Below are 20,867 nucleotides of genomic sequence, written 5' to 3'. Positions count from 1 at the left end.
ATCACTCTTACTGGATCAATCACAGAAGCCCAGGCAGCAGACCCACCACCGACATGCCCACTGTTACTGATTATCTCCCAGATGGAACAAAGCTCGTCGCACAGTATCAATGGCCAGATTCAGGTTTTACGGTCACTGGCACAGCGGACACAATTACTGAGGTAGGGGAACAGCTTGCCTGGCTGGCGTTCGCTCTGCGTTCGTCTCCTTTTCAGAGCGGCCTTGCCATCTGCACCGCGTCCGTGGACCAAATGGTGGCTTTATCATTACCTTCTGAGAGATATCTTTGTCACATTCAGCTACAGACTCGTGTTCTTGAAGACATCGGCCAAGAGCGGATCGGGCAGTGCTGGTGCCAATTGATGCGGAATCCAGTCCTGGTAGAAGGATATCCGGTCCCCCGGAGACCGATGCCAATTCATGGCCTCGAACTAAGGCTCGATACTATGGCAGGCTTAGCAGGTACACGATGTATTGATATATTCAATGGCAGAATTTTCGTAAAAGCGTTCTCGGCAATGTTGGTTCCGACACGAAACGACGGCCATACAATTCTCTGGCATTTGCTCAGCAAGAAGAACGGAGAGAGGATCTCATACCTTGATAGTGTCGGAGAGCACGTGCGAGATATTGGCATATCAGATCTGGGGGCTTGTCGGCATATTCTTGGATGGTGCTCACAAGCCAGATACCTCGCTGGTACGTCGTCTATTCCATGAGATAACCAATCACTGACCACGGACATAGGCTCCTCAAGTGCTCATTACCAGGTTGGTAGATCCTACCTGCCTTGTCCGCATGACAGTTGCCGACTCAGAGACATCTCTTTATCCCAGAGTCTTCAGGTAGACTTGGAGCACGGAGCAGTGTATGGAAAGAAGGACAAGTCCTCGCTTATATCTCGCGATACATATCGAGCAAAGTTGAATGCTTTGACCAGAAAATACTTGGTCTTCTGGGACGTTGAACATAAACGAGGCTGGCTGGTGAATGGACCAAGCGCCTTACTTCATCTCCTCCGATTCTCGCTCGAGCTGAATAAGACTGATGACCTCGCGTCTATCTTTTTGTTTGAGCCCAACAAGTTTGAAGATGCTAAAGTCCCATATACCATTTCTTCCTCGATGGAAGTTCTGTTGAACACTGCAAATCTGGACATGGAGCTGTACTTGGAGGAGGAACGCGATGAGACAGGCGCCAACATCTATTTCCGTGTCCAAAACCGCATCGAAGCTCTGTATGCGGTACTTGAGAAGGCCATTGACTACCAAGAAATGATCACGAACGAACAATCAAATGGTCTCCCGCCATCGCCGAGGGGATGCCTCGAGGGCTGGGACTTTAAGGACATTGCAACGAGCGAAGACCCTATCATTCCACGTGTCACTAGATTAAGGACTGCTGGTAAGGGATGGTTGAACTTTGCGACACGTGGAATGATAGGGTCTTCGCTCGTTGCAATGTCCTTAAAGTCCCATTATACGCATACCGGTATGTATGTAGTATAACTGGCTTCGAGCCCGTACCATGAATACAAAATTAACATACAAGGCCTGTGTATTGTACAGGAAACCTAGTTCAATTCCCGTCTGACTTATAAGGTAATCAGAAGGAGCCATGCTCTGCTCATATTAGAAATTAACTGCGAGATGTCCTGAGCGATTGATTAGGTTATTGAATCCGAAGCTCGAGAGCTATACAGGGAGGAGAATAGGGACCACCCAAGAATACTATATCGGAGCCAGCGTAGTCAGGGCTCAGGGGAAGATCAGATAAACCCAGCGAGACTTAGGGCGGTTCTTAAGTGAGCTGGCCTACTGTACCCATGTGGTCGCTTCACGTCAAGGATGTACCTACATAAAACGATACCTCTAGCAACCCTCGTGCTGCATTCATACAATACTCGGCAGACCATCCTATTATCTGTGGAGGATACTATATATACCTTCTATCAGAAGAGTCCGGTACATACGACCACAGGGTGTGGAGAACAGGGCTTCCCGTCCGCTCAGCCGTACTTAAGCCACACGCCGGTAGGTTAGTAGTATGGTGGGTGACCACATGCGAATCCCTACTGTTGTATGTTTTTGCTACTTTTCTTTCTTTGCCTTTTTTTTGTACGTTGCATACCTATCCTGCCTTGGATAATCCACCTGGAGCCCTCTCGTCATCCTCGCAGGTTGATCCAAATCTAGATGTGATGTGTTCGCAGGCCAGTGATGTTGGCTCGCCTTTGCGCCTGCCAAGATCCTTCGTTTACCGCTCCGTGCGATCATTCGTCAAATGTCAGAAATGACCACCACTCCATGCCGATCGCTTCGCCGCTTCTGCAGGTGATTGGCCATAATCTTCAGCTCGTATCAATTGACACAATTGAAGGAAACATCACAAAACTTAATTTGGGACTTTTGTAAATGGCTTCATACGGGTGGTTACCAGTTGTCTACTATAAAGCTCTAAATGACTCCCATAAATGAAGATTGTAGTACAACCACCCAAGGACACAGTTTCTCGACATAACTGAACATGGAAGGCGCGGAACGATCTCCTGACAATCCTTGCGCTCATGAGCCCCCAGCAACTCTCGCGGCGAAAAGCAATACTGCCCTCAACACATTTCAACTCGAGATTGAAACGATTCTTCCCAACCAACCTGACCTTCATGATTTTCAGGTTACCGACACGTATGGCGAGATCATTCCTTCTCCAAACCTAAACTTCTGTACGTTAGCATGCGGCTGATTGGGACTGGGTCTTGGAAGCCTGGATACTTACTTCTCATGCAGCCTAGCAAATCTCTGATTTGAGTGATGGAACCATTCACAATCCTTACACTGATAACATCATTCCTTACGATGATACCATCAATCCTTTCCTGATACTTCAGGATGCGGGTGTTCCACAACCTTCAAACCAGGGTGTGGGATACTGGGAGCTGCCTGGGGCCCACAATCTTCAACAATTGCCTTGGTACGACCTCCAGGGCAATAATTTATTGATGAATGCACAAAACATAGCTACCTTTGATGCTCTAGCAGGCATGCCGTACTATGGCAACAATCAACCTCTCCAGCCGGGCATGATGCCTGAAATGATGGAAGAACAGTTCTGTTGTGGCTTGCAGCAGCCTCAAGGTCTTGAAGACCTCAGACCTCCTGCAGAGGCACAGCATGATGTTAGAACTCTGCTTTACCCGCAGATAACGCCGGACAATCTCCCCGTCGTGGACATGGCCTCATTACAGAGCCAAAAGTCCCATGAGAGTTCACTTTGCCCTTTCGAATCCTCAAACGATGCCGCGACGACGAGTGACTATACTGCGCTACCACGTGATGGTTACACCCAATTCAACCCCGGGGAATTCCCAGGACTGTCAATGTTTGGATCAACAACAGATGCCTTTTTGGCTGCAGATACAAGTACAGGGGTTGAAAGAACCTCGAAGACCGACAACTCAATCCAGCACGGCGAGGTGTCAGCTCACACAGAGTTAGCAACGGGCATAGGAAAATTACGAAAGATTTTCGGTCCATCACGCCCCGTCTCATTGCCCCCACATCGCAGGGGAGGGAGGAAAGGGCCCCTCACGGTGGAGGACAAAGCCATCCGTAAACGAGCACGACAACAAGGCGCTTGTATCAGGTGCCGGCAGACCAAGAAAATGGTTTTTGCGACCACCAACTTCCTGAGATTACTTACGGAGACTAATCTTTAGTAGTGTTCTGGAGGTATTCCTTGCATGGCTTGTCGTGAGAAATCCAAAGCCCCTCGTTGGAAGTATCCTTGTGTTAAAGCGCACTTTTATGACATGGTTGAAAATGGACCATTCTTTCCAAGTGCATATCCTTGCTTGTTCCTCTTGTGTTTGGTCGTTTCTAACCACAAAGCAATGGCTAGGTGTTTCTAAGTTTGAAAGATCTGCTATCTACACTATGACTCCAACGTTACTTGCTCTACAGTTCTGCAGCATGGCTTTCCAGTCACAGAAGGAGCATTTCACTCGTATCACCACCAGAATTCCTGGACCCTTAGGATTGCCTGGGGTTATTGTCTGGCCCGCAGCATGCGAGATACTAATGGGCGTTCTTGAGCAAACAAACAAAAGCGATTGCGGCAAAACAGTGCTTCGCCATATGTCCGATGTGATACGGCTTCGCGCAAAGTCAAATACGTGCCCACCCCCCATATTGTTTATGCTGCAGCCACCACAGGGCTCTTTGAAAGCGTGGATAGTAGGTTAGCAAAGGCAAAGAAAGATGGGGTATCCGCTGACCATGGAGCAGGCCCGCAATACATTGTTTTGTACAATGCGAAATATCCATGAACCTTCACAGAGAAGAACCGCGCTGGAATCAGACAGTTTTACCTTTAAATGCATCTTTGAAACCCTTGCGTGGGTTACCCGTCGATATTTTGAGATTTCGCTATTTTCGTACCTACAGAAAGCTGCAAACCGACTGGGGTCAGTTTCTAGAAAAGAGTTATCGGACATAGCGGCAAACTTCTTGCACGTGTTAATAGTCGGGCTCAGTGATACTTTGGACCCCGATTACTTGCAACTGGTGAGTACAGTGGCTCCTAGGCATAGAAAGGATTTAACCCTTGCTTTAGGATCGAGACAGCGACGAGGGCAGACGCATAGAGGCCATATATACGGAGCAAACTAGACAAGTCAGGCTTGCTATTTCCTGCTATCTTCGAAGCGCGTTGGATAAACTTGATCCTTGGAGTGATTTCTGGGCGGAGCAAGAAGCTTCGTTCACTCTGATAACACCCGGGGCACTGAAAAGTGCGCTCTCTAATCTAGACGACTTTGACACCAAGGTAAAAGAGACTTGGACGACTTTGAAAGCTCGTCTCGCAGAATGGGAGGAATGGCAGAGCGACCCTTCCAGCCCTTGCGAGAAGTCTGATGAGAAAAGCGACTTTTCAGAATTTGATATGGTCGAGTGCCGCGAATTCCTCGAAATGGCCATGGAAAATCCTCCGTGGAAGATAGAAATCTATCAGATATTGGAAAGTTTCGAAGAACATTACGAACCAAAGCTCAAGCTAGCCGAAGAACTTCTCGGTGACCTCCCTGGGGGGAGAGATTTATTGGATCCATTAATAAACGGCATGCAAGCACATCAACGAACCCTCACGCGCGAACTAGAAGTGCCCGAGAATGTTACAGGATCAAGAGAAGGAGGAAAGAGTCCTTCTGAAGCGAAAGTTTTCATTCGAGAAGCCATCGACTTTTATGAACGAACTCGATATGTTTTTGGAAGCGCTGACGGAAGTTTTGCGACATCTCAACGCATGCGATAATGTGGGTAGCCTGAGACTTCAGTCTATCTCTTTTTTCCACCTGCTTATCACTAATTGATTCGGATTTATTAGGATCAGGCGCGCGAAGACTCAACCTGAAGGGGAGGGGCCGGAATATGTGCGGCAAAATAGCGACAGATTAGACGCTGAGACGGGTGGGCACTGACAGACATATGTTGTTTTAGTATTTTGTGTTGGTTCTTCATTCAGTTCTGTCTTCCGCTGAGCTCTGAAGCTATCTACATATCTGTGCTCAAGCCTCAGCTGCCTGACGTGGCCTCTCAAGTTTGTGAACGTCCATGTCTGACTTCGGCTTTTCTCCGAAATTTCTGTTCGAGAACCCTAAAGATTATAACAATCAGCAAGCTGTGTTACTCAGTAGTCGACCATATCGTAAATCTTAAATCTCGAACATTTCTTGAGCAACAGTCTCCAAGAGGTGGGATGAAGCTATCATGTTTGACTCGATTGCTATTATCTCGCAGAAACTAGACCAAGCAAAAGTATAGTAGCCTTGCGACTTGCAATTACCTAATATTCTAGCCATATCTGCATTATGCTGGCACAAGACCATCTAACTTTCAATAATGGCAAAGTCGTATCTGTCAGAAGCAAGCCCGAAGTCCTCTCCTGAATCTTCACGAGGTCCACGCACTCCGTCCGAATCTCCCTCTAGAAAAGCTTCCAGCAGCTCGGCATCATCACCACCGGAGCTTCGGTTGTCCGAGGCCATTATCCAATGGCTATGTCGTGACAAACGCAGGTTGGCAATGTCCTGCGTCCGCCAGGTCCGCAGAATCACCTTTTTCAGCCGAAGAGCAAATACCTGCTCGCCTGGCACGGTGCAGCTGCGAGATTTATTCCGAGACCGTTCATGACTTGCTGATAGTTCAATGGAACCGATCCCCTCGAGTGGTATATTGCTGACAGGGACAGCTATGCCACCACCATGCCCAGACTCGAGCGCCAACCCCTCTGAAGTTGCGGCGTCGAAGAGAGTATGGAGTCCGACAACAAAATATACGCAATCGTTTCCATCCTCAATCTGGTCCTGAAGCCATGTTCGCACCTGAGCCTGTTCGCATAGTTGTTGAAACCAGAGTGTTGGCTTTCTCAGGGTGTAAATGCGGCCTTTGTGCGCGGTCAGGCTGAGATTTTCCTGCTTGGTTCGCTTTGAGGCCCAGCTGGCAATCTGGGCGAGTAATGCTTGAAAGGTGTTGTCTGCTTTGTCTTCAAAGAATCCGGTGAAGTTATCAACATCCTTAATAGTGAAACTATCACTCTGTAAAGGCAAGACGCTTTCTAGTGAGTCGAGTTCTATGTCATTGATGTTCGGAATCAGACTGGCGAGCTGTACATCCTCTTGTGAGAAAAAAGAGTGACCGAGGATTATCTGCGGTGCCATCTTTGCAATATAGATGTAAGGGTAGGAGTAAAGTATATGATGATTCCCAGACACCACTCGTGCGTAAGGATAAGAAAAGGGGGAATTGGAATCAAGACTAAAATGGGCGGCGGGGAAAACGCTCTCTGTTGCTGCGCCGCAACACAACGACAGGGATTATTCTCATTTACCACGTGATGACAGCTTTGGGCCAGACTGCTAGTCCAGTTTCCTTTTCAATCAACTTAAGCAGCTCATCATAAACAAAGAAGGTCCATAAGAAGGATGGAGGGCTCTGTTAACAACAACTCACCTTTGGCCGCCCACCTAGGCCGTGAAGGTCGAGCGTTACTGCGGGAGTATCACATCACCGGGGACAGTGACTATCTCAGTTATTCGATCGACGTCGCGCGGCAGGCGCTGGATAATAGTTACCCCCATGAGCGGGCTATCTACCAGAACGACCTCAGCTACCGACTTCGAGAACGTTTTGAAGCGTGTGGCAACAGGATGGATATTTCAGAGGCCATCCAACTAGCCGAACAGTCGTCGCAGACCATCAATGATCCCTCGTCAAGATCCATTGTGCTTAACAACCTCGCTACCTTTCTTGGTGACCGATTCGAGTTGAGTCAGGATGCCGATGACCTGGAACGAGGCATTACTGCGGCAAACCACGCCCTCAGCCTCAGCAGCTCAAACGTCGGTTTCAAGGCCGAATGCAGCAACACACTCTCTATTCTTTACGGCTATCGATATACAAAATTCGAAAAGATTGAGGATCTGGAGACTGCAACGCAAATGGCACAACATGCAGTAGACATGACGGCCCACGACGACGAAAATATAGAAATGTTCCGAGGAAACTTGGGGATTTGCTATGAACGACGGTTTGAGAGGTTGGGGCATCCGCCTGATATCGAGAAGGCTATTAGCTACGCCCGAATGACGGTTGATTCTACCAGTCTTGATAACCCGACCGAACGTTCACAGTACCTGAAAAATCTCAGCAATTCACTCGGGCGACGATTCCTGCTTACAGATAATGTTCAAGATCTGGAGGATGCCATAGATTATGGTATTGAAGCTGCCAATTTAATCCCAGATCATCCGAGATGGCCAGAGCTGCTCCACAACGTCAGTCTTCTCTTAGAGGATCGCTTCAGGCAACAGGGGGATACGGCAGATCTAGATGAAGCGATTAGGCTAGAAGAGGAGTCTATCTCATTTATCACCCGCCTCGATCGGGATGACCCTCGGCTCCTCACATATCAGGACCAGCTCGGGGTATTTTATGGGACGAAATTTGATTATAGTGAAGACCTAAGCGACTTGAACAGGTCTATAGAGTTGGCTCGGATCACCCTTGATGCCGCGCATGAGGACAGTGGCCCTGACGCGGCGCGGTTCAAGTGGCACATGGCTTCAGCTCTGAACCGCCGCTTCGAGCGCTCGGGCGTGGTGCCAGACCTAGATCAAGCCATTTTGATGGGGAAGGAAAGTTTGATTGGCGTCGCAGAAAATGACCCCCGTCGAATTGATCTGCTTCTGGATCTCAGTGACTTTCAGCACGCCAAGTACCTGAAATCAGGATTGATGTCGCATTTCGAGGCTGCAATCACGCTGACTCGTGAAGCAGTGAGCACCCCGGTGCCCAATGGCTGCGATCGACCACATAGGCTGTGTGCTATCTCTCGCCGGCTCAGAGAGAACTACACACTCAAAGGAAGTCAAATCAATATTGTGGAATCGATTGGCCTTGCTCAGAGGGCAGTCAGTTTGGTTTCGGCAAAGCATCCTCTGTATGCATACTGCCTTTGGCACCTAAGTCTTGCATTCGAAACGCTGTATCGGGTTCAAGGATCGCTCTCAGACCTAGAAAAGTCTATCCAACTCTGCCAGGATGCCCTTACTGCGATCCCGCATGGTCGCTTTGATCATTTTGAAATGCTTTACAGCCTAAGCGAGCAGCTTACGCTCCGGTATGAGCAACTCGGAGCACTCGTCGATCTAGAAGAAGCAATCCAGCTGATGGAGGAGAGTATACAGGACACACCAAGTAATCACCTCGGCCGTGTGGCGTGTTTGAAAACTCTGGGTGATCAACTTAGGCTCCTCTTTGAACGCAAGAATGACATCTCAACCCTAATGAAAGCAATCAACTTCGTGAATGAGGCATTGGAGCATTACACTCCTGAGGACAAAACGAGGGCCAGCATCTTGAATAGTCTCGGGCTGCACTTGAGATCGCGCTTCAGTATCACAGGCGCCGAGGATGATCTTAAAGCAGCAATCAGTGTACAGCGCGATGCCGTCAGGATTATTCCTGACGAAGACCCGGAGCGGAGCTCCATTCTCTATAACCTCAGTGTCAGCTTAGCTGATCTTTTCCGGCAGGGCGAGGAGGTACATCACCTTATTGAGGCTACTCGTATGGGATGGATGGCAGTCAATGCTGCACCTGAAAGCCACCCTAATCGTGCAATGTACCTGAATGCCGTTGGCATGATCTTAAAAGAGTATCCCCTTCTCACTGGCGATATACTTGCAGAAGGTCAGACATCTGCTGATTTATTTTCCGAGGGCCTCCGGCACAATAACTCCCCCCCTTTGGACCGTATCAAAGCTGGAAAAAACGCCTTTTATTCCTATGCCGGACACGAGGCATGGAATATGGCTTATTCAATAGCGAGGGAAGTTGTTGACCTTTTTCCTTTGCTAATCCCGCGATGGATGAGCCGAGACGACCACCAGCATTTGCTGAAAAACATATCTCATTTTACCTCATTGGCGGCATCAGCTGCTCTTCAGATAAACGAGTCGCCAACAAGCGCACTAGAAATTCTGGAGGCTGGAAGAGGCGTCATCGCTGGCCTCACCATCGATCTCAAGACCGATATCTCTGGTCTTCAGGAACTGGACGCTGCACTGTATCGAGAGTACACCCAGCTCCGTCGGCGGATTTTGCTCCCCATCGCATCGTCCTTTTCACGCGCAACAGAGACCTCCCCATCGACCATTATGGCCAAAGTTCGCCGAAAGTCACTTACACGCCCACAACCGCGCCGTATTATTACCGCTTGCCCCGAACGGGCAGCAGATTTGAAGACTCTAGAAGTTCTAGAGAGCAGAATCCGCGCGGTCCCAGGGTTCGAACACTTTCTTGCACGTCAATCCGAACAGGACTATATCTCGCTCGCCGGATCTGGACCGATAGTAGTATTCAACGTTACCGAGCACCGGAGCGATGCGATCATGATTACTAGCACCAAAATTACGAGTATTCGATTGGGGAAGCTCTACATCAGAGACCTGAAACTTTACATCCCGAAGGTGATCGGCAAGAGTCAGCTCTCGAGAGGTGGGCCCAGCACGAGGAAACAACGCAATCAAGAGCTTCAAGGTATCCTGTCCTGGCTGTGGGAAACAGCCGTGCTCCCAGTTCTTGAGGAACTACACCTCCAAGGTCGTAACCATTCTTCAGATACTCCCTCGCCGCGCGTCTGGTGGGTTACAGGTGGCTATATGGGGCTCTTCCCGATGCACGCAGCCGGCGATGGGAAGGGTACGGCAACAATGGATTATGTCGTCTCTAGCTACATCCCAACTCTACAAGTACTCAAATTCTCCCAGAAGATGCAGAACCAGCAATTTCAGGACTCCGTTATGAAGATACTCGTCGTCTCTGCACCTGAAAAAGCCGGCCAGCAAGATCTAAATACGGAAGCGGAGATACAGTCAATAAGGGAGGGATTAAAGGACACCGTGTCATACAGCATACTGGAGAGACCCTCCAGAGCACAAGTCCTGCAGGAGCTTCCGAGCAGCCACCTAATCCACTTTTCGTGCCACGGAGAAACCAACCCAACAGATCCCTCATGCAGCGCCCTTTCTTTATCATCAACAACAGAAAAAGATGCAAGTTCGATTCTCACCGTGAAAGACCTAGCGGGAATTGACCACCGAAAGGCCCAGCTTGCCTATCTCTCTGCTTGCTCAACGGCCGAAAACTCTTCGGATACTCTCCCAGATGAGGTTATTCACGTTGCAAGTGCTTTTCAGCTCATTGGATTCCCTCACGTTATTGGCACACTTTGGGAGATAGGTGATAGAGCTGCTGTTGAGGTATCCCGGCTTTTCTACGAGGGGCTGGGTCGTCGGATGGATGCGGGCAGTGACTTGAATCAGACTATTGCCTACGCGCTACATGAAGCACTTCAGCACCACAGAAACTCTAAACGTGTCAAGAAAACGAATGACGTTCTTTCCTGGGCACCATTTATTCACCTAGGGCCATGACGTGCATTGAACATGACACCGACAGGCAAAAGAGTCGCAAGCTAAAGATCGACAACAGGACAGGCGCTGGCATCAATGAGCTCTGACATATACATGCTGTTAATAAGCACTTTTTGGTTTCTCGCAAGGTGAAGTAAGTGAATAGTGCCCATATATTATAATTTTTTGTTTTCTTATGTTTGCTCACTGCTCCCCGTTAGTCTATAAATCCATGACGATGGCGAGTATTTCTCTTGGAATGCAAGTTGCCCTCGTGAACATGATTAGACCTGAGGCTTGGACTTTACTTGATAGATAATACTAATACTACAAGAAGTTCTGCTGTTGTGCGTTCTTAGCTGCTGATATTTTTGTATATATACGCAGCCCTATACCTCCAGCTGTTTCATTCTTCCCCGGGTGTCTCTCTGACACTACGGGCTCTCTAAGTTAAATCTCCCTACGGTTCTGTTAAACTGTCGTGCCCTCGGTTGTTAACCAAGCGAGTATAAAAGGAAGGAGCGACTGGCTACCCTAAGATTATTCCTTCCTATCCTGTTCTAGGAAGTCACCCCTGACTCGAAGCCGGATCGTACCTTCCTCGTTTAACCGCGCACAAGTTAGAAGGGGAAGGGAGGAACGACCGACTACCATGGAAGCCGCTACTTCCTGTCCTGGATTAGGAAAGAGCCACCAGTCGCCCCTTCCACGTTTGCCACAAGATATGCATAGGAGGAAGGAACGACTGGTGGTTGTCGTTGCCTGGGTAGCGGCTCTTTCTTCTTATGTTCGAGGAGCAAGTTTTATGGAGCTTAGTCGCGCATTACTTGCGGTTCGTGGGCGAGATGAAAGTCAACTAAGGTCGATAGATATCTACTATAAGCAAAGGCATAGCACCTGCTCATGCATGTGTACCAGCGCCGAACAAAAGGGGGAATAGTCCTGGATATTAGTGCCGTACCAGAGGTACTCCGTACAATAGCCATGTCGAGGAAGTCAAGATAGCGGTAGTGCTACAAGCAAACAGCCTTAGTAGGAGCGTGATAATATTAAGACGGCTCGGCCTTTCTCCTGGTAGATCGACTGGAAACCGCGGGGATCGGATCTTATAGAATAAGTATAAAATCTCCCCAGATTTATGCGCATAGCACGGTAGACATTGGGTACATCGGATACCTCATGCCCGTCTCGGTGAGCGAGAACCGGCTCCAGGCTCAGTGCCAGATCTGGTTTCTGTTTTCGTATAGCGTTACATTGCATTGCATTACATATGCGAGCTGCATGGCTGCCAGATCGGGGCTGTTCGGCTTGCCCGTGTGTCTTTTGCGTAAGGACTTTTTTGCTTGACAAGAATTGAAAAGAGGAGAAATATGCTAAATATCTTTTATGACTCGGTAAGTCGATGGTAACAGACTATACACATACACCATAAGATATTCGAAGACAGTCATTATTGAATTATTCAAGATATACAGAACTCGAACGCTGAAGAACCCAGTGCCACGTAGCCCTAACTTGTGTAACGAAAAGCAAACAGAAACGAAAAAGGCACCACCCTTGCTTATAGACAACAATCCAGATGCACAAGCAAATAAACTCTCAGAGTCTAGAAAACCTCAAGAAGCAGCCGGCGCCTCATGCAACCTCACCGTCACCGGATCCTTCGGCGTAACAATCAACGTAAGCCCATATCTAATCTCCTTCTCCGGCTGCATATCTTCAATCGCATCAAACCTCTGCAAGAACCTCGCAAGCACATACCCAGCCTCTGTAAGTGCAAACTGCTGTCCTAAACATACTCTCGGGCCGCCATTAAAAGGTAGATACTCCCACCCCGGCCGGCGATCAACCCAGCGGTCAGGATTGAAGACCTCTGCGTCCTCGCCGAAAAGTTCCTTCTGCCGTTGCATCACGAAGACGCTGTAGAGGACTTGCTGGCCGGCGGGGACATAGACGGGGGATTTGCCGTCGGGGCCGCCGCCTTGTGGGAGGGTTGTGTCTCGGATGGCAATGCGGCGGTTGACGGGGACCGAAGGGAAGAGGCGGAGGACTTCGTTCATAAAGTACTGTAGGTAGCGGCAGGATTTCAGGGCAGAGAAAGTGATGTTATCATAGTTTGGGCTGTAGGGGCCGAAGTCGGCAAGGATTATGGCGCGGAGCTTTTGGAAGACGGCGGGATGGCGGGCGAGCATGAGCATCGACCAGCTGAGGAGGGAGGCCGTGGTGTCGCGGCCGGCGAGGAGGATATTGAGGAGTTGCGAGCGTAGTTCGATGGGGTCTTTCGTGGAGGCGGCGAGGGCTTCGAGGAAGATGTAGTTGGGGGAGGCTGGTTTGCCCTCTGCAGCGGCTTTTAGGGCTTTGTTGACAAAGCGATCGACGTATGAATGCACTCGATGGTCGACGTATCTGCTTTCCTTGCTGTTGACTAGCCAATGGAATTTCTCGAAGCGGACACGCTGCGAGGCAAACCACTGGCCTCGGTCGAAGTAGCCTGTAAAGTGGTCTTCGGGGAGCTTTCCACCGTTGCGAAGTGCCTCTCCTTGGCTATCTGAGCTCTCACCGAACAAGAATTCCGTTGCCGAGTCGATGGTGAGACGGAAGATGATGTTCTGGATGTTGGTTGTGGAGGTCCAGCCAGTAGCAGGGTCGACGGGGAGCGCACGCAGAGCCTGCTGGAGGTGGCGTTCTTCCAGGTCTAGATCACTGATTTGATCACGAGTAAACTGTGGCCGAAGCAAAGCGCGGGAATGCGCCCAGACCTCGCCATCAGAAGTAAACTAGCAGAGACAAACATTAGACCTCGGCGATCCACATACGAGGAGCGGGGTCATACAATGCCAGTACCCAACAAAGGGTGTAGACTGTCCCGACGGGCAGGACCCAGCGCGAAATCCTTAAACTTGGTGGCGAGCAGCGCCTGGATATTCGCAGGGTCGCAAGTGAAGATGTTATCACGACCGACCATGCGGATGACCCAGGTTTGAACATGGCGCTTCTCGCGGGCTGACAAGACGTTGACTCGGTGTAGCAGGTTTAAAGGAAGTGTTCCCTCTTTGTCGGCTTTGAGAGCTTCCTTGAGCGGACTGATTCCCAAAGCATCAGTTGGAAAGCGAACGAGGGTGCCACATCTCCAGTTATGGGCCTTTCGAGCATGAGCCCAGGCAGACCACACATAGCGAAGGATCAGCAAAGATGCGGCCAAGCCAAGAAGGAGCGATAAAGGAATCATGGTGTCGGGACTGGGAGATCGAGAAAATGAACTTCAATTACGATCGTACGACGATGCGACGGGGTTGTGCAGTTTTATAGTCGAGCACAAGAAACGAGAGCGCGGAGGTCCGGGTGGAGACTGTGGTCGTGTATGTGGAACCTTGAAAGCTTCTGGCTCAAAAATAGCGTTCGGTTGTAGTACAGTTCTTTGCATGTGAAGCCATACATCTGCAGCGCGAGATTTGCTTATGCGCCCCCGAGCATACCCTGACAGGTAATCCTATGACAACAAGGTAAGCCTAATATAAACTTGGATGCCTGGAGGATTCATTTCTGCTTCTTTTGGTAGTTCAATGCACAATGATCCACCATGACATGCTCATGCTCTTGTCTTCCGCCGTTGCTGACCGGCCCTGGCCGCACCGTTCATCCATGGTCGACATTTGCAAGATTAGGCCTTGATAGCTTTACAGTCAAGATGCTATCATTAATAGTCCGCTAAGCGCTGAGCCATAACCTACAGAGCTTACATGTATACCTTGTGCCACTGCCGTCCATCAATTATTTAATGCGCAGCGCAGTACCACGCTCCGCCACTTGCGAGTCATTCCCAAGCCAACCCTCAAAGATAAAGATAGATATCTGAAAGCCCTAGTCAACGAGTATCTCTATTACTCAGCTAGCAAACAACTTCGATTACTTGGTCCTTGAAGGGGTCGAATCACTGAAATCAGAGGAAAAGGGAATACGCAATGTTCTGCTTTATAGATGGTATTTGTGACATAGACTAGCCGTATGGATTCTCTAAAAGAGTAATGACTTTTATATAGCGGATGTATCTAGTATCTAGTATCTAGTAATATTTGCTGTCCTGCAGTGACGATATATTCTCATATAGAAGAATATAGATGATTTCCCATGTCATATGCATAGTTTAAGTGTAGCATACGTTATTAGATGCCAGCCTCAAGCTCTTCCTTTCCGACATCTAACTGTACTAGCCTTGTCGATTCCGACATCTCAAGCCCTCAGCACTAGCGGGTGATATCCGCTCAGATGGGGCTACTGCGTCCCACGCCAATGTACATCATGACTGAGACAGCGCATTCTCTGATTCCGGGACGTCGTTTTGATGGCTCTGCAAAGACGAGTCGAAAATATCGAGACGAGATATGTGTTAGTTTGAGGTCTCGATTCGTCTAGTTGCTACACGCTAGGTGCGGCGTTTGGGATCTTGTAGGCACTCCTGACTGGCTAGCCACATGAGCTACAAGGCTGATGACATTGCCGAGGATTTATCCACTATTTGTTTGCCTTTATTTGTTGTTCAGTATCCATTATCCGGCACATACCCTATCATATGCGGCGTTTGAACCGAGAAACTCATCGTGCGATGGGCAAGATCAGGATTAATAATGATACTGAGTACTCGGGTCAGGGCTGGCCTGGAGCTCCTATACTAACCACTTTAGTACTTAGGGTTCAATGACCTTGGGAATAAGCATCTACATTCGTGGATATTGGTCATTTTATAGATATTCTAAGAGCAGATCTTGCACTCTACCTCTCGTTTTCTTTATCGAGGCCACAGAATGTATATCAATCTATAGACCTGCATGTCTTCAACTTTCAGGAGCCTTTCTGGAGGCTTTCAAGAGCCTTTCACGAGCTTATTGGGCGTCTCCTTTCCCTATATAGCTCGACAATCCCTAACTATTGACATCATGGTCTTTGCACAGCACCCGTATAGAGTGCCGGAAGCCATACTTCCGCACCTATCCCACAGAAACAAAAAGCTTGGTATAAACCCTATATTGTTCGAGAAATATCTTACTTTGAGTCATGGAACCGCTCTACCGGGTGCTCCAGCACATGATCGATGAAGTTTATTGGGATACAGTTCTGGATGGCGAATTCGTATGACTCGCTGAGCCTTCTCTCTCTCTCTCTCTCTCTTCCTATCATTATTGACCCAAAGACAACAGACCTATCTTAATCAACAACAAATTAGTTCATCTATTCTATCAGAAGCACTTAGTTTGATGTCTCTCCCAAGTCTGCCAAGTCTCCTAGCGGCCATCACCATGATGCGAGCCACCGCTCCCCACGCCCAAGACCTCTCCCACATCCTCAGCAAGCATTACGCCATCGCTACCAAGTCAAAGGAAAAGAAATACCGTCCCGGTATATTCAAAGCCCGCTCCGATGATACGAAACCTATAATCCCCGGCTTTCCCTTCATCAAAGAAGCCAAGAAACACAAGACCAAGCAACTGTGGCGTTGCGCCGATGTCATAACGGAAGCTGAGCTCGTGAAGGAAGTTGGTGAGTACCATTGAAATTGCCTAGACTGTCCCTTACTCTCATGATCTGGATAGTAACCTGGGTTATATAGAGATGAAAGAGTCTACTCGTACGGCCGAAACACGGCTGGCGGGTCTGCGGCAAAGGATACACGTCGTATACCCTGAGCACCGCCTCATTCGACCGAAGCTCGAGGTCGTGCTGGACTCCTTATTGAACCACGCTCTGGATTCGTACAGAAAGAACGAACAAAAGAAGAAAGAGAAGAAAAAGACGCACCTCTTTTCGTCAGGGACCGAACTCAATACCCCCATCACCGACTTGGTATCGATCACTGGAGAACGCTCGTTGGCCAGGCGCCAGTTGGTTAAGGGGGTTGGTGAGTGGTGTATCGCCACCAAGGTCGACCACCTGGTTCTCCACGGGGAGCCGGAAGATCTCGAGGTCAGTGCCATTATTGTAAGAGCGAGGAAGGTTGGCGAGATTAGGGTTGATCTTTTGTTGGCGAACATGGGTGAGCACCTAGTTGCCCCTCTCTTTTTTCCCGCCTCTGAGCCCTAACAACGCGAGATTGTCGTGTTCTGTTTGATATGGCAAGCTAACCAGCTTTCAGCGAGAATCCACGAAGCGAGGCTATTGGCCGACGAGAAGAGTGCCGAGATTTGGGGCATCGCAACCGACTGTGAAAGGTGGACCTTTGCGTATATCGATAATAAAAGCCGGGTACGTCCCCTCCCCGTCCCCCCATTCCTCGCCCTAACCTCAAAGGTTCCACTAATGGAATTTCAATCAAGTGCTCCTACCACAGACTCACCTGGTCATCCCACAAAAACCAAGTCGTCTCCCACATCATGCGAATCTTCAGCGAGGCAATGGACCGCGCAACCAAAGTAGCCAAGACTTTTCGTCCAAGCCAGGCCGCAGTCTGGAAACACAAGGTGAAGCGGTATGCGGGGGACCATGAGATCCATCCGTCGGGGTTGCGCATTATCGACCGGAAGAGGAGGAGGATTTATTCGCGGAGAGATGATTTCACAGGGAAGTTTTTGGATTTTGAACATGATTGATGCCGGGGTGATTTAGAGTGTTTTGTTTTGGTCTCAGTGTTGGTTGGAGTTCGCGGTTTGGGTGTGAGAGCTATTTAGGGCTGGCTTGGCTTTGATAGATAGATGTGTTTTGATTTCTGCACTTGGTTTTCCATGTTGACTCTGTTGTCATAAAAAGACTTACTCCCTGAATGTATACGCGTTCTTACTCGCTTTTGTTCATTCTATGGTTTGTTCTCTGAGAGGGAGCGGACGTTCTGAGACGATTGATCTTTGGCCTTGGGCGTGGATCTCAATTTCTCCACAGATGTCGTCACAAAGTGGGACATGAAGAACATTATCCAGTCAAGATTAACTAGCCATAAAACATGCCTACTATCTATTAGATTTATTTTGATAGTCAGTTGACCTTCCTCTTCACCAGCCCCCGCATGAAATCAAAACTATTACTATCACTCTGCAATTGCCACACCCTCCCCGTAGGCCGATCATCCCAACTAAGCTCCTCAGCTAGCAGTAGACCGAAATCTCGCGTGACTCCCTTGATCCTTGCCCGCGCACCACCCTCGGTCTCTAGCGTGACAATCTGGTTCGTATGCAGCCAGGCGTTGTAGTACATGTCCTCGAAGGTCCGGTCGAATCCAGTCCGGAGGAAACGGTTATACAGGTCCTCGAAGACGGTGAGGATGCGGGCTAGCAGTTTCTCGAGGGTAATTGGGGCGGCCCGGCGGCCTACGAAGCGGGAGGCGAGCGCGGTCAGGGATGTTGTTGGCGAGGCGTTTGTGGCGTTGAGGCCGATGCCGACGACGGAGGTGTATTCGTTTGAAGAGTAGGAGGAGTTTACGAGGATTCCGCAGATCTTGGTGTATTGCTTTTTGTTTTCGGGTTGTTCGGGGTCGAGGGCGTCTGCAACAGTCAGATGGTGTAATGGTTTGTGATGATTTGATGTATACTTACAGACGTCGTTGGGCCATTTTAGCTTGACTGGCATGGCGTCATAGCCCTCGTCGTAACTGCGTATACCCTGAACAACGGCCAACGCCGAGAGGTACTGTATCAACACAACAGGAGCGGATTGCATTTTCTCCATGGGATGCCGTACGACCGTGGAGAATATGAGCGCACCAGCTGGTGATACCCAGACGTTGGAACCTCGGCCTCGACCAGCTACTTGAGTTGTAGCCGTGGCGGTTGTGCCGGTTGGCATGTTGCGGAGAAGCTTCACATTCCTATCCGAGTCAGAAAATGCGCAATAGTGGAGAGGTCGACTTACTTTTCCAAGATCGTGTTGGTACTCGTCACGACTTCTCCATATAAGATGTTTGAACCGAAAAGTGAAGCTCCTTCCTTTGACTGCGCCTGATAGTCACGAAGATGCGAGTAGAATGCATGGTGGTTGAAGTATGGCGTCAATTTAGACGACGGTACATCGTCATGAATGACAAGTCGCTTGACGATCGACTGATAGTCCACAATTCCTTCCGTCTGAGAGGACTCAGACGAACCCTCCTTCGATTCCGCCGGGAGACTCTCGGCAAGTGTCCCCATATTGTACGCACCCGATTTCTCAATCTTAAAGGTGTCGTGTTCGTCTTTCAGGAATTCCTTGTCGCCGACTAGTTCCTCAAGAGACTTTAGCACCCGCTCTGCATCACCAGACGACAAAGACGAGAAATGCAGAGACGATAGGGAGGGCACGTGCGTTGTATCTTGCGCCACCTGTAATCCCAGCTTCGACAGACAAGCTTTCAAGAAGTCCGTCCGGCCCTTGTCATCCGCAGCCAGAGCGTCAATGACTTCGGCGTATTCAGGGCCGCCAGCTTTGCGATCGAGGTTCACCGCCGCGAATCTATAGGGTCAGCTGATTTCCTCATATGGTTGCGCACTACTCACTCGGGATGCGGTCCCGTCAGGATCGCTGCCCCATCGCCAATAGGACAGTAGACTACAGCGGCAGTCCCAGTTCCCGGGTCGACATTGAGTCGGTCCGCATAACTCGCCAAAACCTCAAAACCCTTGTCCGCATATAGAGGTGCATCAACAAAAACACCACCGCCGTTGTAGTAAGATCGGAAGTTCGTCGGCACGACCCCGGCGCTCAGCGCCTCCTTTGAGACGGTAAGCGCAACAGCACGCGCGCCGGCCTCGCTGTGGTAGACAAACCCGCGAAATGCCCCACCACGACAAATCCCCGGGTAAAAGGCCAATTCACGCTCTCCAATAACCTGCAGTGTTTTATCGCCGACCTCAAACTCGCAGCGCTTCGACCCGTAGTATGCCCCCGCGCAAAACCCGAGGTAGGCGCCCCCGCGGCGAACGAACTGCTCGATTCTGCGATTTCCGACGCCATTGAGCGCGCGGCAGTAGCCCAGGTCTGCGCCTCCGGGAATAACGAGCAAAGCACATGTGAGCGTCCATGGCTCTTTGATGAGCATTTCAGCTGTAACGGGGATCACGGCATAGTGGGAGGCTAGGAGGCGGCGGAGGGTGTAGAGGCAGTGGCGGACGGATTCAACGGTGGTTCCATCTCCTAGAAATGATCGGTTATTTCCGTCTCACGCACAGAATTACTATAGGATGCATACCAGAATAAACCAGCACGTTGAGCTTCTTCCCCGTGGTGTTGGGAGCGGTCGTCGCCATTGTTGCGGGGAGTTGGAGCCGCGGAAGTGAGTCGATCGGACTTGAACTTGTTTTCTCCTTCCTCAACTTCGGTTACTGTCGGACCACCAGTCGCAATGATATCGAAGAGAGAAGAGAAGCCCAAGGTGGCTACAGAAGTCGACGATGATGAGCCCGATGACTGGTAAGGACCTGAGTTCCGTCCCTGCTCTTATTCATTTTCGGAATGTTGACCGGTCAATTTGTAGGGACAAGCGGATCTTCAGTACCGGTTGCGCAGGTATCTCAACCATCAACCCCAACGGTCAACACTATTGAGAGACTGCTCTAACGCAATTGACTGCAGCCGAACAGGACAAGCTGAATGAATGCTACTGGGCCAAGAAAGACTGGCGGAGCTGCAAGAAGGAGGTGAGCGCACTCATCCATACAACCTTCCTCGACACTCATCATATCCATTTGAGATCCTTGTCAAAACTTCAATCAGTTATTGCTTGACTCACTTATTCTGTTAGATGGAAATTTTCCGAGAGTGCTGGAAGCGACATGGAAACGACGTCCGCACGCAGAGTAAAGACGCCTGAGCTCCCCTTTGCCAGCAACCAAGTAAACAGCACCATGAGGTGCATCTGTACCATACTAGAACTCTCCTTCATGTATACTAGAAGCATATCTAATGAACAAACCGGCCATTTAATCAGGTTGAAGATATC

General features: G+C 49.5%; 6 protein-coding genes across 6 annotated transcripts; 3 read left to right on the top strand and 3 right to left on the bottom strand.

The window, feature by feature from the left end:
- Positions 1 to 5,716: 5,716 nt before the first annotated feature.
- On the bottom strand, positions 5,717 to 6,811 carry BJX68DRAFT_247691 (uncharacterized protein). The gene has a single exon (XM_071041814.1). The coding sequence runs from the start codon at positions 6,713 to 6,715 to the stop codon at positions 5,885 to 5,887; it is 831 nt and encodes a 276-aa protein (XP_070893621.1). The 5' UTR covers positions 6,716 to 6,811; the 3' UTR covers positions 5,717 to 5,884.
- A 143-nt stretch (positions 6,812 to 6,954) lies between these two features.
- BJX68DRAFT_247690 (CHAT domain-containing protein) lies at positions 6,955 to 11,263 on the top strand. Its single transcript, XM_071041813.1, has 2 exons — positions 6,955 to 11,126; positions 11,194 to 11,263. Exon 1 carries the CDS (start codon positions 6,980 to 6,982, stop codon positions 10,991 to 10,993), a length of 4,014 nt encoding a protein of 1,337 aa, XP_070893620.1. The 5' UTR covers positions 6,955 to 6,979; the 3' UTR covers positions 10,994 to 11,126; positions 11,194 to 11,263.
- A 1,323-nt stretch (positions 11,264 to 12,586) lies between these two features.
- Positions 12,587 to 14,225, bottom strand: BJX68DRAFT_279377 (cytochrome P450; the record flags this gene model as incomplete). Its single annotated transcript, XM_071048718.1, has 2 exons — positions 13,806 to 14,225; positions 12,587 to 13,749 (listed from the first exon to the last, which is right to left on the bottom strand). The coding sequence occupies exons 1-2, from the start codon at positions 14,199 to 14,201 to the stop codon at positions 12,589 to 12,591; spliced, it is 1,557 nt and encodes a 518-aa protein (XP_070893619.1). The 5' UTR covers positions 14,202 to 14,225.
- Positions 14,226 to 16,266: 2,041 nt separating this feature from the next.
- On the top strand, positions 16,267 to 17,553 carry BJX68DRAFT_272095 (uncharacterized protein; the record flags this gene model as incomplete). Its single annotated transcript, XM_071047117.1, has 4 exons — positions 16,267 to 16,507; positions 16,578 to 17,000; positions 17,100 to 17,209; positions 17,281 to 17,553. The coding sequence occupies 4 exons, from the start codon at positions 16,267 to 16,269 to the stop codon at positions 17,551 to 17,553; spliced, it is 1,047 nt and encodes a 348-aa protein (XP_070893618.1).
- Positions 17,554 to 17,664: 111 nt separating this feature from the next.
- BJX68DRAFT_247679 (biotin--[acetyl-CoA-carboxylase] ligase BPL1) lies at positions 17,665 to 20,861 on the bottom strand. The gene is made up of 7 exons (XM_071041812.1): positions 20,619 to 20,861; positions 20,404 to 20,565; positions 20,118 to 20,339; positions 19,426 to 20,062; positions 18,806 to 19,381; positions 18,490 to 18,761; positions 17,665 to 18,438 (listed from the first exon to the last, which is right to left on the bottom strand). Exons 3-7 carry the CDS (start codon positions 20,173 to 20,175, stop codon positions 17,933 to 17,935), a joined length of 2,049 nt encoding a protein of 682 aa, XP_070893616.1. The 5' UTR covers positions 20,176 to 20,339; positions 20,404 to 20,565; positions 20,619 to 20,861; the 3' UTR covers positions 17,665 to 17,932.
- On the top strand, positions 20,271 to 20,738 carry BJX68DRAFT_272093 (coiled-coil-helix-coiled-coil-helix domain-containing protein; the record flags this gene model as incomplete). The annotated part of the gene is made up of 4 exons (XM_071047116.1): positions 20,271 to 20,338; positions 20,403 to 20,434; positions 20,501 to 20,565; positions 20,670 to 20,738. 4 exons carry the CDS (start codon positions 20,271 to 20,273, stop codon positions 20,736 to 20,738), a joined length of 234 nt encoding a protein of 77 aa, XP_070893617.1.
- Positions 20,862 to 20,867: the final 6 nt, after the last annotated feature.

This window comes from Aspergillus pseudodeflectus (genome assembly GCF_044049435.1).
Source record: "Aspergillus pseudodeflectus strain CBS 756.74 chromosome Unknown BJX68scaffold_73, whole genome shotgun sequence".
NCBI lineage: Eukaryota > Fungi > Ascomycota > Eurotiomycetes > Eurotiales > Aspergillaceae > Aspergillus > Aspergillus pseudodeflectus.
Note: the sequence above shows the minus strand (reverse complement) of the source record. Positions and strands in the feature narration are given on the sequence as shown.